Below are 18,598 nucleotides of genomic sequence, written 5' to 3' on the forward strand. Positions count from 1 at the left end.
GATCCTAGATCTGTTGTTAATAAGGGCTGTATTACTTGTTCAGGCTATAGGTCAGTTAGCCACTGGACGGTCTGAGGGCAGAAATAGTTAACGTATTTAATATGAACTTAAAGCTAAAATTCCATGGCAGAATGTTTATAAATAATACAGTAATATAATAACTGCTTTCATTTTCATAACCCATTCATGACCACAGCTTGCTTTTGGCTTTGGACAAAAAAAGAAACAAATATTTTCAGTGCTGAATTCCTTTATTTGTCTTTTACAGGGTTTGACAATTTAAACTTATTCCAAGTTTCTTAATGGTGAACATATTCACTAAGTACAGCTACCAGGAATTATACACACAGTCCAGTTCTCCCGATGTACACACGGGAGGAGAGAGGACAAAGAATTGAATAGAAGCGAGGAGATGGAGAGGAGAGAGCAGAGTTCAGCATCTCTACCACAGGTGGACTGTATGAAGTCTGAAGATCATTAGATCAATGAGATGTGTCGGTTGGTGATGATGTCGTGACTTGATGTGATACTTTAGCATTGACCTCAATTGTCAAAACCATAAAAAGGGAGATTTTAAGTATCTATTTTAAGAACCATCTGGAGATGTTAAAATGTATATCTCAAATGAGGTGAAGACCGGTTGTACCACAGAGTGTCTACATGAACAAGCCTGTCTGAGGCACACAGCATATACAGAGTGGGACACTATAAGGGAAGGGGAGAGCGGGAAGAGTGGTCCATCTACACTGCTTGACGAAGGCTAATCATAGAAATGGGCTAAGGGTACATACCAAATTGCGCCCTATTCCCTATGGGCCCTGGTCAAAAGCTGTGCACTATCTAGTGAATATGATACCATTCGGGATAGTCAGTAAGACTATAGCCTTCTACTGTGTAAATGACTACAGCTTGATGACCTCTCTGAGGAGCATAAACCATATGATGATCAAAGAAATTAGAATATCAGATAGGTTAAGGGCAGACAGAGCTAACTTTATCAGCGTTTATTCAACTTGTTCAGTAAATATTTCAAAAAGTGCAACTAGACAGAAAGCAAAACAATCCTTCCATCCTAGCCTCTGAAATAAGATCTAAGGACAACTTGGCAAAACAATCCTTCCATCCCAGCCTCTGAAATAAGATCTAAGGACAACTTGTCAAAACAATCCTTCCATCCCAGCCTCTGAAATAAGATCTAAGGACAACTTGTCAAAACTATCCTTCCATCCCAGCCTCTGAAATAAGATCTAAGGACAACTTGTCAAAACAATCCTTCCATCCCAGCCTCTGAAATAAGATCTAAGGACAACTTGTCAAAACAATCCTTCCATCCCAGCCTCTGAAATAAGATCTAAGGACAACTTGTCAAAACAATCCTTCCATCCCAGCCTCTGAAATAAGATCTAAGGACAACTTGTCAAAACAATCCTTCCATCCCAGCCTCTGAAATAAGATCTAAGGACAACTTGTCAAAACAATCCTTCCATCCCAGCCTCTGAAATAAGATCTAAGGACAACTTGTCAAAACAATCCTTCCATCCCAGCCTCTGAAATAAGATCTAAGGACAACTTGTCAAAACAATCCTTCCATCCCAGCCTCTGAAATAAGATCTATGGACACCTTGTCAAAACATTCAATAATAATGCTACTTTTTAAAACAGTAGTCGTGTAACAGACAGACACAGTTAAAGACAGGAGATGATAGTGTTTTTAAAATCATATGTAAGGCTTTGTCCCAAACATGAGTAACAATGAAGTCATCCTATATGTATGATCAATAACAGCTAAAACATTCACAAGGGTAAAACCTGCAGTATTTCAGTATCGTTTTCCAGTATCGTCCAAGATGCAGATATGCATTTTAGATCTGGTATCACTATACACATGTTGAACAACCTAAAACGTAATCCTAAAAATCCTTCATTGAAATGCAACGCTGCAAAAATGTAACAAAAAGGCCATTTTTAATTTTTATACAATACACTCATGATGGTCCCAATAATAAATATATGATTATTCATGAAATTGCACCACAAAACAAGTTTAAACATGAACTTGACTCCTACATCAATGATAGTAATAATAATATGTTTTTCTGAGTCGCGTGTCTCTATATGCCAGTGAACAAAATTCAAAGGGTCAGGGTTGGGAGGCAAATAAAGGTCACGGTAAAATAAGGTTGAAGATTAAACAATAAGGTTGATGGTTAAATAAAGTTGATGGTTGATGAGCAGTTAGGGTATGGGTGAACACTGATGGCACAAGTAAGGAAGAGGGGCAACGATGATGAGAAATGTAGTTCTATCCTTTCTGTCCCTCAGCGGTTGACCAGTCAGAAGTTAGAAGGGCCTGAGTGGTAGTGAATAGAATGTTAGTATATCTTCTTTGATTCGATAGAACATCTGGCAGAACGTCTGGTTTTAGAGAAGCCACAGTCATGTTACCTAGTGTCCAATGTCGCCCTCTCCTGGTCACTATCTGGTGCTGAGTAAAAACATGGCTGCTTTCTCTAAAAGTAGAGCCATGAAAACAGACTTGGCTGATGTTGGGACACAGTGAAGAGGGGGTTGGGGAGACAGTGAAGAAGGGGTTGGGGAGACAGTGAAGAAGGGGTTGGGGAGACAGTGAAGAGGGGGTAGGGGAGACAGTGAAGAGGGGGTAGGGGAGACAGTGAAGAGGGGGTAGGGGAGACAGTGAAGAGGGGTAGGGGAGACAGTGAAGAAGGGGTTGGGGAGACAGTGAAGAGGGGGTAGGGGAGACAGTGAAGAGGGGGTAGGGGAGACAGTGAAGAGGGGGTAGGGGAGACAGTGAAGAGGGGGTAGGGGAGACAGTGAAGAGGGGGTAGGGGAGACAGTGAAGAGGGGGTAGGGGAGACAGTGAAGGAGTTGTTCGAGTAGGTTAGTAGGGAATGAAAGAAGGGGGTAAGAGTTAGAGTAGGGTAGAGTAGAGACTGTAGCCAGGGTATGTAATAGTTTGTCCACAAAGAAGTGATTTAGTTTCTGGAGTAAAGCTGGCAAGGCAGCATTATCATACAGGCTGTCGGGGAAAACATTCAAGACATGGTTGATATTGAGTCTAAATGCGATGGATTATGAGAGCAACTACAGTAAAACAGACTGGCTCAGTGGTAACCAGGTTTAGTAACACACAACCTCCTTTCCAATGCTATAATACTGAAAGGAATACCTATAGATCTTGTCCATCATAATGTACCGAGAGTGGAGCAGACAGAGTGGTGGGGTGAGGACATGTAGATATGTAGTAGTTGGTACTGCAGGAGTTCCAACTGTTTGGTCCGCAGCCCCTTTTTGATATAATAAAACATCACGACTCCACCATGTAGAAAAAAGTGATGTCAACGCTAATGTAAACTTGTTGTTTTATCTGATTTAGTTCCTGGTCTTGTCCACTCTGTTCTAATGAGGCTTGTGACCATTGTGGAAGAAAACAGAAGACACATCCGTGTTCCTGAGAGGCTGATCTTTCAGTGATGTGGTCATTATATGTTGTATCTTTTAAAAGATAGACACATTTGTAGGAAGAAAACAGAAACCGCTCTGTTTATTACAACTGTATCTAGAGGCTAACGGAGGTTACCGAGGCTACCGGAGGTTACCGACGTAACCCTTGTTCTATGAACAAAGCGCGGTTTTATTCTATTTTTTTCCGACCCCATTTTTAAAAATCAGGCGACCCCACATGGGGCCGGGACCAATAGTTTGGGAAACGCTGTGGTAGTGGATATGTAGGATCCAGCGTGCTTCTGTTTTTAACAACAGTCACTAGTGTGTGTTAGAGTTAGTGAGTCCTCTGTCGGGGTTTTGAAACCAAACTACTTAGTTAAAGTGGAGAAGCAAGTACAGTAGCTGAACCGTCTAAACCTGATAGTTTTATACCCATCTAAACTACTCGTCCAGTCTAGCCAACTACTGCAAGTCTAATCCTCTATCTATTTCAACCTCTGTTCCAGTCTAATCCTCTATTTCAACCTCTGTTCCAGTCTAATCCTCTATTTCAACCTCTGTCCCAGTCTAATCCTCTATTTCAACCTCTGTCCCAGTCTAATCCTCTATTTCAACCTCTGTTCCAGTCTAATCCTCTATTTCAACCTCTGTTCCAGTCTAATCCTCTATTCCAGTCTAATCCTCTATTTCAACCTCTATTCCAGTCTAATCCTCTATTTCAACCTCTGTTCCAATCTAATCCTCTATTTCAACCTCTGTTCCAGTCTAATCCTCTATTTCAACCTCTGTTCCAGTCTAATCCTCTATTTCAACCTCTGTTCCAGTCTAATCCTCTATTTCAACCTCTGTTCCAGTCTAATCCTCTATTTCAACCTCTGTTCCAGTCTAATCCTCTATTTCAACCTCTGTTCCAGTCTAATCCTCTATTTCAACCTCTGGTCCAGTCTAATCCTCTATTTCAACCTCTGGTCCAGTCTAATCCTCTATTTCAACCTCTGGTCCAGTCTAATCCTCTATTTCAACCTCTGGTCCAGTCTAATCCTCTATTTCAACCTCTGTTCCAGTCTAATCCTCTATTTCAACCTCTGTTCCAGTCTAATCCTCTATTTCAACCTCTGGTCCAGTCTAATCCTCTATTTCAACCTCTGGTCCAGTCTAATCCTCTATTTCAACCTCTGGTCCAGTCTAATCCTCTATTTTAACCTCTGGTCCAGTCTAATCCTCTATTTCAACCTCTGGTGCAGTCTAATCCTCTATTTCAACCTCTGGTGCAGTCTAATCCTCTATTTCAACCTCTGGTGCAGTCTAATCCTCTATTTCAACCTCTGGTGCAGTCTAATCCTCTATTTCAACCTCTGTTCCAGTCTAATCCTCTATTTCAACCTCTGGTGCTGAAGTGCAGATCTACTAGAGAAGCAGGTTAAAGCAGGACACAGCAACAGCAGAGAGATCTTAAAGCACAATACATCATGAGCTAAACAAATAAAAAGCTACATTAAATAGTGCTAATTAAATGAGACTGCATAGATCATCTGCTGTAGACATAATTCTAATACTACAGGACTTTAGTGGTCTTTCCATGGCCATACTTCTCTCCGGTCTGGAAAGCTAGAGAGATAAGCCTACAAGTCTGTCTGCAAAGAAAAACGTATTTTAGGAAAGGGAGTGAGATAAATGCAATAAATAAAACACCCTAGCGTGATATATATATATATATATATATATTCATATTTATATGTATTTATATATGTATAAAAGTATGGTACAGACAATGGGTACTGCACTTGGCTTGAATGTGTTCAGTGGGTGAGTTGATAACGATATACTCAAAACTGATGCTAGCTAGAAAACTGTTGAAGCGCTAGCATCCTATCATAACACAACAGATGCTAGCTGAGCTTAGCTGAAGGAGCTAGCTAGCTGTGATGCTAGCCCTGGACAGCTAGCTTAAGTGTACCGTAATACATTCCTATGGGAGAACCGGACTGCTAGAAAACACTACACTATTGAGAAGAGAACAAAGAGGAGAAAAGAGGACTGGGGGAACACGGTACTAGGTCTTAAATGGGGTTGTAGGTGGGGAGCTTAGTAAAAGGGGGTAAGATAGGAGAAAAGGTGGCCTGTAGCGGTGCATTCTCTTAGAGTTGAGCATTTGTACACGCGGAGGATGGGCTTTCAACTACTGATATAAAGACTACCGTAGGGTGTAAGCTGAGCGTGTGTATGTGTGTGTGCACTATATGTAAGTGTTTGGATGTGTTAGGAAGAGAATGCTTTGTGTATGCATGTGTACATATGTATAGCCTATCTATTAGTTGTGTATGTGTGTGTGTTAGACGCGGGTAAGGAAGGCTAGGTTGAGGGAGCCTGGTATTTGGATAGTCTCCAGGGCCAGAGAGGAGGGGTTGAAAGGGAAGGTGACTGGGTAGATGATCTTAGTGTCCATCAACAGCTGAGGAGTCTCACAGCGGTCCCGCAAACGAGTCTGACAGACAGAGAGATGGGGATACAAAGAGGGAGCGAAGGAGAGGGAGAGAAAATATATACATTAGTTGCAGTTGCAGACACACAGACACACAGACACACAGACAGACAGACAGACAGACAGACAGACAGACAGACAGACAGACAGACAGACAGACAGACAGACAGACAGACAGACAGACAGACAGACAGGTCTTACCTGTATGGTTCGTATGAAGGTAACAGACACCCTCTCTTCAAACTCGTTGACTGGAGTGTACAGGTTCAACACCTTCACAATCTGGGAACACAGAAACACAAACTTCATTCGTTGAACCTTGAACTATTAACTCAACTGATCCCCTGTCCCATTCTCCGCAGTGATAGGGCTTGACTGGTAAATTGAGTACCCGAGGGCTGGGATTGGTCAGTTCAGGACCTAAGTGGTAGAGAAGGCTGTGATTGACTAGTTCAGTACCTGAGTAGTAGAGAGGGCTGTGATTGATTAGTTCAGTACGTGAGTGGTAGAGAGGGCTCTAATTGGTTTAGTACATGAGCAGAATAGTGAGCTGTGATTGGTTACCTGAGATGTGGACAGGCTGTTGCACATGGAGCAGATGGCCTCTGCGTCTTCGTCCGTCTTCTTCTTGACTTGCAGCAGCTGAGCAGCCTGAATCAGAGGCTCCAGAGTCTCCTTGGCTCCACACAGCATCAGAGACTTGTCACGCAGCCACTCCTCCAGCTGACTCACGTTATACCTGGTACACCACATTATATACGTTACACACACTCTCTATAAAACACATTAGACACAGTCTGTCTATACATAAGACATGACAGCCTCTCTGAACCGACCTGATCTGCATGCCTTTGCTCCAGGAGCACATGTCTTTACGCAGCAGTAGATTGTTGAGAGTCACAGCTCCAATGATGTAGAACTGCTGCTTCACAACCTGGGGTCAGAACACAGTCAAGGGTCAGGGTCAGAACACAACCAAGGGTCAGGGTCAGAACACAGCCAAGGGTCAGGGTCAGAATACAACCAAGGGTCAGACACATGCACACGGACCTGTTTGATGAGTTCAGGGTCGGTGCCGTGCTGACACATGGTGGAGTGGAAAGCGCTGAGTTGGCGTAAGATGGATTCCAGCGTGTAGGTTCCCTCGTCAGCGATGCTCGATGTCCGTTTACGCAGACCGGTCGGCTTAACCCCCGACACACCCTGGATGGTCTCATGCTCCAACATACCAGAGACTGACACACACACACACACACACACACACACACACACACACACACACACACACACACACACACACACACACACACACACACACACACACACACACACACACACACACACACACACACACACACACACACACACACACACACACACACACACACACACACACACACACACGTTAGTGGTTGGATGTTCACCCACCCACACACCACAGAGTGGCGCAGCGGTCTAAGGCCCTGCATCTCAGTGCATGAGGCTTCACTACATTCCCTGGTTCGAATCCAGGCTGTATCACATCCGGTTGTGATTGGGAGTCCCACAGGGCGGCGAACAATTGGCCCAGCGTCGTCCGGGTTTGGCCGTCATTGTAAATAAGAATGTGTTCTTAACTGACTTGCCTAGTTAAATAAAAGGTTCAGTTGAATAAAAACACACACACAGCGTGGTGTACTCACCAATCATGGGCTGTAGGATGTTCTCCATGCATTTGATGAGCTGCTGGTAGATCTGAATGGCCAGGTCACTGAGGACCTGCCGGTACTCAGCCAGGTCAAAGTTAGACAGGCAGTGATCATTCTGCTTAGGAGTGTTGTGCTTCATAAACGACTGCAGGAGCAGAGAGGAGGAGGAAGAGAGAGAAACAGATACAAACACACAGGTTGGGGTGTGTCTGTGTTTTGGGGTGTACCTCACCTCCGCTGTACCGTTGCAGACTGTGTGTGTGTGTGTGTGTGTGTGTGTGTGTGTGTGTGTGTGTGTGTGTGTGTGTGTGTGTGTGTGCTGGGTCCGGTCTCACCTCATCTCCGCTGTACTGTTTCACTGTCTGTGTGTGTGTGCTGGGTCCGGTCTCACCTCATCTCCGCTGTACTGTTGCAGACTGTCTGTGTGTGTGTGTGTGTGTGTGTGTGTGTGCTGGGTCCGGTCTCACCTCATCTCCGCTGTACTGTTTCACTGTCTGTGTGTGTGTGCTGGGTCCGGTCTCACCTCATCTCCGCTGTACTGTTGCAGACTGTCTGTGTGTGTGTGTGTGTGTGTGCTGGGTCCGGTCTCATCTCCGCTGTACTGTTGCAGACTGTCTGTGTGTGTGTGTGTGTGTGTGCTGGGTCCGGTCTCACCTCATCTCCGCTGTACTGTTGCAGACTGTCTGTGTGTGTGTGTGTGTGTGCTGGGTCCGGTCTCACCTCATCTCCGCTGTACTGTTTCAGACAGTGTAGGAAGCGACAGGTGTTGGACAGCCAGAAGGAGACCGTCTCAAAGTCATCCCCCCGTTTCTGACAGAGATAAAATGACAATATAGTTACTAGTGTAATTACAGTGTTACTACACAAGTATAGGAGCAACTTCATGTTGTTGTACTGACATCATAGGGTGTGCGCCCCACATTACATCCTTCCTATACCCTATATAGTGCACTACTTTAAACCAGAGCCCTACGCACCTTGAGTATCTTCTTGATGCTGTTGATGGTGGATGTGAGCAGCGTCCTGACCTTCTGGTCATCGTTGACATAGTCAGCATGCCTCAGACACATGAAGAGGATGTAGGCTGGCAGGCCTGGGATCAGATTCACCGCTACACCACGAGGCTTCAACTCTGTTACAGATCATTTACTGTTACAATAGACTATTGGATTATCTATGTATATGCCTGTATCTATGTAAAAACTTCTCTCTATCACTCATAGAGAGGTAGAGAGAGAGGTAGAGAAAGAACGGTAGAGAGAGAGGTAGAGAGAGAGAGGTAGAGAAAGAAAGGTAGAGAGAGAGGTAGAGGTGTAGAAAGAGAGAGAGGTGGTGAGAGAGAGGTAGAGAGAGAGGTAGAGGTGGTGAGAGAGAGAGGTGGAGAGCGAGAGAGAGGTGGTGAAAGTGGAGACAAATTTGACCCCAATAACTACCGTGGAATATGCGTCAACAGTAACCTTGGGAAAATCCTCAGCATTATTATGAACAGCAGACTCGTACATTTCCTCAATGAAAACAATGTACTGAGCAAATGTCAAATTGGCTTTTTACCAAATTACCGTACAACAGACCATGTATTCACCCTGCACACCCTAATTGACAACCAAACAAACCAAAACAAAGTCTTCTCATGCTTTGTTGATTTCAAAAAAGCCTTCGACTCAATCTGGCATGAGGGTCTGCTATACAAACTGATGGAAAGTGGTGTTGGGGGTAAAACATATGACATTATAAAATCCATGTACACAAACAACAAGTGTGCGGTTAAAATTGGCAAAAAACACACACATTTCTTCACACAGGGTCGTGGGGTTAGACAGGGATGCAGCTTAAGCCCCACCCTCTTCAACATATATATCAACGAATTGGCGCGGGCACTAGAAAAGTCTGCAGCACCCGGCCTCCCCCTGCTAGAATCCGAAGTCAAATGTCTGCTGTTTGCTGATGATCTGGTGCTTCTGTCACCAACCAAGGAGGGCCTACAGCAGCACCTAGATCTTATGCACAGATTCTGTCAGACCTGGGCCCTGACAGTAAATCTCAGTAAGACCAAAATAATGGTGTTCCAAAAAAGGTCCAGTCGCCAGGACCACAAATACAAATTCCATCTAGACACTGTTGCCCTAGAGCACACAAAAAACTATACATACCTTGGCCTAAACATCAGCGCCACAGGTAACTTCCACAAAGCTGTGAACGATCTGAGAGACAAGGCAAGAAGGGCATTCTATGCCATCAAAAGAAACATAAATTTCAACATACCAACTAGGATCTGGCTAAAAATACTTGAATCAGTCATAGAGCCCATTGCCCTTTATGGTTGTGAGGTCTGGGGTCCGCTCACCAACCAAGACTTCACAAAATGGGACAAACACCAAATTGAGACTCTGCACGCAGAATTCTGCAAAAATATCCTCCGTGTACAACGTAAAACACATCTACAACGTAAAATGCATGCAGAGCAGAATTAGGCCGATTCCCACTAATTATCAAAATCCAGAAAAGAGCCATTAAATTCTACAACCACCTAAAAGGAAGCGATTCACAAACCTTCCATAACAAAGCCATCACCTACAGAGAGATGAACCTGGAGAAGAGTCCCCTAAGCAAGCTGGTCCTGGGGCTCTGTTCACAAACACAAACACCCTACAGAGCCCCAGGACAACAGCACAATTAGACCCAACCAAATCATGAGAAAACAAAAAGATAATTACTTAACACATTGGAAAGAATTAACAAAAAAACAGAGCAAACTAGAATGCTATTTGGCCCTACACAGAGAGTACACAGCGGCAGAATACCTGACCACTGTGACTGACCCAAAATTAAGGAAAGCTTTGACTATGTACAGACTCAGTGAGCATAGCCTTGCTATTGAGAAAGGCCGCCGTAGGCAGACATGGCTCTCAAGAGAAGACAAGCTATGTGCTCACTGCCCACAAAATGAGGTGGAAACTGAGCTGCACTTCCTAACCTCCTGCCCAATGTATGACCATATTAGAGATACATATTTCCCCCAGATCACACAGATCCACAAAGAATTCGAAAACAAATCCAATTTTGAAAAACTCCCATATCTACTGGGTGAAATTCCAGTGTGCCATCACAGCAGCAAGATTTGTGACCCGTTGCCACGAGAAAAGGGCAACCAGTGAAGAACAAACACCATTGTAAATACAACCCATATTTATGCTTATTTATTTTATCTTGTGTCCTTTAACTATTTGTACATTGTATATATATATATATAATATGACATTTGTAATGTCTTTACTGTTCATTTTTGTTGTTTTTCACTTTATATATTCACTTTGTATGTTGTCTAACTCACTTGCTTTGGCAATGTTAACACATGTTTCCCATGCCAATAAAGCCCTTGAATTGAATTGAATTGAATTGAGAGAGAGAGAGAGAGAGAGAGAGAGAGAGAGAGAGAGAGAGAGAGAGAGAGAGAGAGAGAGAGAGAGAGAGAGAGAGAGAGAGAGAGAGAGAGAGAGAGAGAGAGAGAGAGAGAGAGAGAGAGAGAGAGAGAGGTGGTGAGAGAGAGAGAGAGGTGGTGAGAGAGAGAGAGAGAGGTGGTGAGAGAGAGAGAGGTGGTGAGAGAGAGAGATGGTGAGAGAGAGAGAGGTGGTGAGAGAGAGAGAGAGTTAAGAGTGCAAGACTGAGAATGGTTAGAGGTCAGGGTTATAGGTCAGAGTGGAGGTTACATACCCAGTATGAGGTTCTTAACCAGTTTCAGCTCATCCTCCTTCTTGTACTCCAACATTCCCTGGAAGTCTTTCTCGCGACGAGGAATGTTCACCGGACGGACCGTCTCTTCAACCATCTGACCCGGAGATATAGTCTCAACATGGCCAGCTACACACACACACACACACACACACGGTCAGATATACACAAATTCAGTTCACACAGACACCCATCTACACAGACGGTCAGGTACATCTCCTTCCTTACCTCCCATTTCTCCAATCTTCTTGGAGAATACCTTCAGCTGTTTCTTAAGCTTACGGATAGTTTTATCCTGCTTCTCCAGCTGTTCCATGAGGTCCTGAGAGAGAAAGAGAGAAAGAGAGAGAGGTGAGGTTGGCAATAGTCGATCAGTTTATCAAAGCGAAGGGATCAGCAGTCAAACAGGAAGCTGACAATGGTCAAAGTTCAGACAAAAAAACAGGCTCCCTTACCCAGTGGGTTGGAGAGAGAGAGGGGCTTGATTTAAAATAGGGGGTACTTATTTGGACGTCTGTGGGGTTAGAGAGGGGGTGCTAATTTGAAACAAGGCCTGGCTGTATGTTAACAGAGAGAAGAGGTGCTGGGTTTAACACATTGACCTCCTGTGTGAGTTAGAGAGAAGAGGTGCTGGGTTTAACACATTGACCTCCTGTGTGAGTTAGAGAGAAGAGGTGCTGGGTTTAACACATTGACCTCCTGTGTGAGTTAGAGAGAAGAGGTGCTGGGTTTAACACATTCACCTCCTGTGTGAGTTAGAGAGAAGAGGTGCTGGGTTTAACACATTGACCTCCTGTGTGAGTTAGAGAGAAGAGGTGCTGGGTTTAACACATTCACCTCCTGTGTGAGTTAGAGAGAAGAGGTGCTCTGCTGGATTTGACTGTTGTGGGTTAACAGAGTTAGAGTAGAAATCTGACACACACCAAACTCTGTTAGTGGTCACACACGTGCAGAGAAACACACAATGTCCTTAGACTCAACATACAACCATCCGTCGTAATATGTTGACTTTGGCGCTGCGATATGCTGTTGGATCCTCAGTCCTCAGCATCTCCTGTTAGGTGACATCCACACACATCAGAGGGTGTTCTCACAGGACACACACATCTGGGTGGTGTCGGACACACACGCCCCCTCAGTAAAACAGCAACTATCACAGTACCACTACCGACCAATAAGGGAAGTGCTGGTTGATGGCAGCAGGTTGTCTTGGTGGGGCCAGTGATCTGGTCTGAGTATGTGTGTGTTTTTTCATTCATTTATGACCTTTTGAATGCTTAAATCATTTTGTAAAAGTATTAAAATGTGTGTTTTAAAATGTGTGTGTGCATGTGTGTGTGACTGCATGTGTGTACACGTTTGCATGTTTGTAAGCGTGTGTATACACTGGGTGTACAAAACATTAAGGACACCTTCCTAACATTGAGTTGCACCCCCCCTCTTTTCCCCTCAGAACAGACATAATTTGTTAGGTGTCGAAAGCGTTCCACTGGGATGGTGGCCCATGTCGACTCCAATGCTTCCCACAGTTGTGTCAAGTTAGCTGCATGTCCTTTGGGTGGTGGACCATTCTTTAAAAAAATATATATATATTTTATTTTTGCATTTTCCAATTAAGAACATTCAAAACAAAAGTGAAAAGATATTAGACAACGATAGGACAAAGTGACAGTAACAGATGAGATAGATAGCATCTTGGTGACCAGTTTACAATCTGTGTTAAGGAGAGAGATTGGTCTATAGGAGGCTCACTTTAGCGGGTTTTTCCCTTTCTTGTGGATTACAGTAATCACTGTTTGAGAGAAGGACTCTGGAAAGCAGTTGTCTTCTCTGGCTTTTTTAAGTACCTCCATAAGGTAGGGGACCAACAGCTCCCTAAATTCTTTATAGAACTCTGGAGCGAAGCCTCCCCGGGAGATTTATTAGAATGTAAGGATTTAATGGCCTCCAACAATTCAGGAACTGAGAAGTGTTCACTCAGGCGCTCGCTGTCTTCCCCTGACAGGCATGGGAGGTTGAGAGAGGAGAGAAAGGAGTCAATCTCTGATAGATCATCGCTTGATTGGGAAGTGTAGAGGTCTTCATAGTATTTCTCAAAGGTATTATTAATTTCAGTAGGGTCGAAAGATATCTCATTAGTAACAGTTTCTATGGCATTAATTGTCCTCTTTACTTTCCTCTGCTTTCAGTTGCCATGCCAATACTTTGTGAGTTCTCTCCAAGCTCATAATAACGCTGTTTTGATTTAGTGATGGACCTCTCAGCTTGATATGTGTTCAGAATATTATATTAAAGTTTTTTATTTACCAAAAGCCTGTATAGATATTGAGTTGGGCCTCTTAGGTAGGTTCTCTAGCTCGGAGATTTCAGATTCAAGGGCACTCAGTTCCGCACCGTGTTTTTTCTTCAGCCCTTTAGTATAGGAAATAATCTGTCCCCTCAGGTAGGCCTTCAATGTGTCCCAAAGAATGAAGCTGTCAGGAGCAGAGGGTTTGTTTGTCAAAGTAAAAATATTGATCTGCTCTTTGATGAATGCACAAAATTCAGGTTGCTTTAGGAGTGTAGAATTTAGTCTCCATCTATATGCTCCATTTACCTTGGTAGGAATGGAGATTGATAATACCAGAGGAGAATGGTCACTAAGCAATCTGGGGAGATACTCGACATCTAACACTCTATGAAACAGTTGTGTCGAAAGTAAAAAGTTATCTATGCGTGTGTGTGTCTTGTGTGGGTGTGAATAAAAATAGTAGTCCCTATCCTGTGGGTGCAACTGTCTCCAGATGTCTAGTAAATTGAGATCTTTCATGAATGACATGGTGAGCTTGCCGGCTTTGGTAAGAAGTGAGGGTTTATCAGAAGACCTATCAAGAACTGTATCTAAGCAAAAATTAAAATCTCCTCCAACCAGTAGCCATCCTGGTGGTGCTTGAGCAACCTGAAGGAAGACATTCTGAATAAACATATGGTCATCGAAGTTAGGAGCATAAATATTCAATAGGGTCCAAGACTCTGAAAACATATGCCCCTGCACCAAAACCAACCTGCCAGAGAGATCAGAGATGGTGTTGTTGACGCAGAAGGGGATGTGTCTACTTATCAACATTTCAGTTCCTCTTGCTTTGGAGTTAAAAGAGGATGCAAAAACTTGTCCTACCCATTCCCTCTTCAATTTCTTGTGTTCAATGGCTGTAAGATGTGTTTTTTGTAAAAACACAATGTCAGCCTTTAATTTCTTAAGGTATGTATAGACTCTTTTCCTTTTAATCGGGCTGTTAAGACCTTTTACGTTGAATGTGACATATTTTAGTGGATTAAGCATAGGTTGGGTTTCAAATATGTAACTGAATAGAAATCTATCATATGCAGATAATTAGGAAATGTTTCAACTTTGGTTTGAGCACAAAAGTGACCCGTGTGTCTCTTTAGGAAGGAAACAATAAACATAGAAAAAAGGGAGAAAAAAATAATAAAAATCCCACCCACCCCGATTGTCAGACTAAAACAACAATCCCAACAATCAAACATGAATACACTTGTAGAGATACGTTGCTGCTCGCTTTCCATCTTGCTAGCTAAATCTTGGCGTAAACTAAAACCTGCGAGCTCTCTAAATTGAAAACAAACGTTGTGAATAGATATTTATGGCTGAATATTTACTGCCCACAGTAAGGGCTGCTTGAGTCTCTTTACGAAAGATTAACATAAATGAGGGGGAAAGCAGTGGGCCTAAACCCACTTGTTGCTTCGCCCAGTAGATATGGACTAAACCAAAATATACTCTCCTGTAAATGTAACAGAACTCACCCCGGGAAGATACGGTTAGTTGAAAATGTACAAATCAATTATAGTGACCGGGAGATACCAGCAGTTCAATCTGGATAGGAGAAAACAAACAAACTGCATTTTATCCCCCAGAGAGACCGTCCTGGCTCAGACGTTGTATCTTATCCCCCAGAGAGACCGTCCTGGCTCAGACGTTGTATCTTATCCCCCAGAGAGACCGTCCTGGCTCAGACGTTGTATCTTATCCCCCAGAGAGACCGTCCTGGCCCCATTTATCCCCCAGAGACCGTCCTGGCTCAGACGTTGTATCTTATCCCCCAGAGACCGTCCGCTCAGACGTATCTTATCCCCCAGAGAGACCGTCCTGGCTCAGACGTTGTATCTTATCCCCCAGAGAGACCGTCCTGGCTCAGACGTTGTATCTTATCCCCCAGAGAGACCGTCCTGGCTCAGACGTTGCATCTTATCCCCCAGAGAGACCGTCCTGGCTCAGACGTTGTATCTTATCCCCCAGAGAGACCGTCCTGGCTCAGACGTTGTATCTTATCCCCCAGAGAGACCGTCCTGGCTCAGACGTTGTATCTTATCCCCCAGAGAGACCGTCCTGGCTCAGACGTTGCATCTTATCCCCCAGAGAGACCGTCCTGGCTCAGACGTTGCATCTTATCCCCCAGAGAGAGAGACCGTCCTGGCTCAGACGTTGCATCTTATCCCCCAGAGAGACCGTCCTGGCTCAGACGCTGTATCTTATCCCCCAGAGAGACCGTCCTGGCTCAGACGTTGCATTTTATCCCCCAGAGAGACCGTCCTGGCTCAGACGTTGTTCAGTTCTTTGAGAAAAGTGTGCACTTCTCCCGGTGTGTTGAAGAGATGGCTTCGGCCTTTGTACTGAACTTTCATCCGCGCAGGGTGGATGAGGTAGCCGGTGATGTTCTTCTCCTTCAGTGCTTTGGCGGCAGGTCTGAACTGCTTGCGGCGTCTGGCGAGGTCCACGCTCATATCCGGGAAAAGGCTGACCCTCTTCCCATCGATGGCGATGTCCCCTTTGGCTCTTGCGAGTTGCAGTATCTTCTCTCTGTCTTGGAAACGGAGGAACCTGATCAGGACGGCTCGTGAGGGCTCATCTGGCCGGGGTTTTGGCGCTGATGTTCTGTGGGCGCGTTCGATTTCCAGTGGCTTGGTGAAGTTGATTATGCCTAGGACCTCCAGGATCCATTGAGTGAAGAAAGGGACCGGGTCACGGCCCTCGTTGTCCTCTTTCAATCCCACCACACGGATATTACTACGTCTACTCTGGTTCTCCATCTGATCTACTTTGTTTTTGAGGTAGGCCTTGTCCTTTTGCAGTTGTGTCAAGACCTGGTCATGTCTAGCGATGGTATCTTCAACTGTGCTAATGCGCAGCTCTGCCTCAGTCGTTCTCAAAAGGAGATCATTCATGGAGGATTTCAGGTCGTCAATGGAAGAATGGAGTTCAGCCGATTTCTTATCAATTTTCAGAGAAAGACCTCTGTTACCATCCTGAATTTCCCGGAGGAGAATAGCCAGCATGTCGGCAGGCTCGCAAGAGGCTGCTGAGAGCAACAGTCTGGAAATGTCGTCTGAGTTATGGGGGCTAATGCTAATCTTGCTAGCTGTAATCTTGCTAGCGTTATCGTTATCTTGGGAATCAACAACGTTTTGGTCGTCCTTCTTGCCTCTCGGTCGGAGGTCCATGGCTCTTTGGGAAGGTAAGTACTTGACAATTTATCAGCCGATGTTAGAATATTGTTTCAACGTTGTTATTTAGGTAAAAATAGAATAACTTTGAAGAGCTCGGTTTGTCAACGTCTGCTCAGCTCCGCGGGATCACGTGCTCCCCCGGGTGGTGGACCATTCTTGATACACACGGGAAACGGTTGAGTGTGAAAAACCCAGCAGCGTTGCAGTCCTTGACACAAACCGGTGCGCCGGGTACAAACTACCATACCTTGTTCAAAGGCACTTGAATATTTTGTCTCACCCATTCACCCTCTGAATGGCACACACACACAATCCATGTCTTGATTGTTTAAATCCTTCTTTAACCGGTCTCCTCCCCTTCATCTATACTGATTGAAGTGGATTTAACAAGTGACATCAATAAGGGATATTAGCTTTCACCTGGTCAGTCTGTCATGGAAAGAGCAGGTGTCCTTAATGTTTTGTACACTCCGTGTATGTGTGTTTGTATACTACATGTGTGCGTATACTATGTCTGTGTGTAAGTGTGTAACGTACCAGGTTTTCGTTGGTGAGTCGTGTGATCTCATGCTGTAGACTAGCCTCTATGCGTGCCTCTGGTGGGAGCTGCAGGTTCTGGGCCAGCAGCTGTTGTTGACGGTTATTCTCCTCTTTAACACTCTGTAACTCCCCTCGCAACACCTCCACCTCGTTGTCATAGCTACGCCGCTGCTGCTGCATCTGGCCCTCCAACAGTCTGAGAGGAGGGGATGGAGAGAGAAGATTAGAATCATTCTTCAATTACTATAGGAGGTTGGGAAAGCATGAAGGAGAAAATATGGGATGGAGGGAGCAAGAGCAAACAGCCTCATACCACGCCTGGTCCGCACACACACACACACGCACGCACGCACGGTTAACCTGTTGGTCTCCTCTAACCCTTCATATACCAGCCACAGCCCCCCCATCTCATTCAGCCTATGGAAGTCAGCAGTGGGGGATCTGACAAACAAACACAAAGGAAAGAAAGGGAACAGAAAAAAGGCTAAACAAAGAGGGGGATGAGGGATGTTGGTGGACTAGAGGAGGGATGATGGTGGACTAGAGAAGGGATGATGGTGGACTAGAGGATGAGAGATGGTGGTGGACTAGAGGAGGGATGGTGGTGGATGAGTGGATGAGGGATGATGGTGGACTAGAGGAGGAGGGATGATGGTGGACTAGAGGAGGAGGGATGATGGTGGACTAGAGGATGAGGGATGATGGTGGACTAGAGGAGGGATGATGGTGGACTAGAGGATGAGGGATGATGGTGGACTAGAGGATGAGGGATGATGGTGGACTAGAGGATGAGGGATGATGGTGGACTAGAGGATGAGGGATGGTGGTGGACTAGAGGATGAGGGATGATGGTGGACTAGAGGAGGAGGGATGATGGTGGACTAGAGGAGGAGGGATGATGGTGGACTAGAGGAGGAGGGATGATGGTGGACTAGAGGATGAGGGATGATGGTGGACTAGAGGATGAGGGATGATGGTGGGCTAGAGGAGGAGGGATGATGGTGGACTAGAGGAGGAGGGATGATGGTGGACTAGAGGAGGAGGGATGATGGTGGACTAGAGGATGAGGGATGATGGTGGACTAGAGGATGAGGGATGGTGATGGACTAGAGGAGGAGGGATGATGGTGGACTAGAGGAGGAGGGATGGTGGTGGACTAGAGAAGGGATGATGGTGGACTAGAGGA

The 18,598-nt window shown here is 44.9% G+C and overlaps 1 protein-coding gene across 1 annotated transcript in view; it reads right to left on the bottom strand.

The window, feature by feature from the left end:
• Positions 1–232: 232 nt before the first annotated feature.
• Positions 233–18,598, bottom strand: part of myo5aa (myosin VAa) — a 100,138-nt gene continuing 81,772 nt past the window's right edge. Inside the window, exons 30-45 of the mRNA XM_052516790.1 lie at positions 17,773–17,853; positions 17,410–17,608; positions 12,350–12,418; positions 11,593–11,686; positions 11,347–11,493; positions 8,613–8,767; positions 8,356–8,445; positions 7,630–7,780; positions 6,998–7,182; positions 6,784–6,881; positions 6,512–6,686; positions 6,149–6,229; positions 4,789–5,950; positions 4,519–4,698; positions 4,219–4,398; positions 233–4,110 (exon numbers count right to left, since the gene is read on the bottom strand). Coding sequence (XP_052372750.1) covers positions 5,798–5,950; positions 6,149–6,229; positions 6,512–6,686; positions 6,784–6,881; positions 6,998–7,182; positions 7,630–7,780; positions 8,356–8,445; positions 8,613–8,767; positions 11,347–11,493; positions 11,593–11,686; positions 12,350–12,418; positions 17,410–17,608; positions 17,773–17,853 — 1,678 coding nt within the window. The 3' untranslated portion in view covers positions 233–4,110; positions 4,219–4,398; positions 4,519–4,698; positions 4,789–5,797. The remainder of the gene's footprint in view (positions 4,111–4,218; positions 4,399–4,518; positions 4,699–4,788; positions 5,951–6,148; positions 6,230–6,511; positions 6,687–6,783; positions 6,882–6,997; positions 7,183–7,629; positions 7,781–8,355; positions 8,446–8,612; positions 8,768–11,346; positions 11,494–11,592; positions 11,687–12,349; positions 12,419–17,409; positions 17,609–17,772; positions 17,854–18,598) is intronic.

Source organism: Oncorhynchus keta, unplaced genomic scaffold, assembly GCF_023373465.1.
Source record: "Oncorhynchus keta strain PuntledgeMale-10-30-2019 unplaced genomic scaffold, Oket_V2 Un_scaffold_5444_pilon_pilon, whole genome shotgun sequence".
NCBI lineage: Eukaryota > Metazoa > Chordata > Actinopteri > Salmoniformes > Salmonidae > Oncorhynchus > Oncorhynchus keta.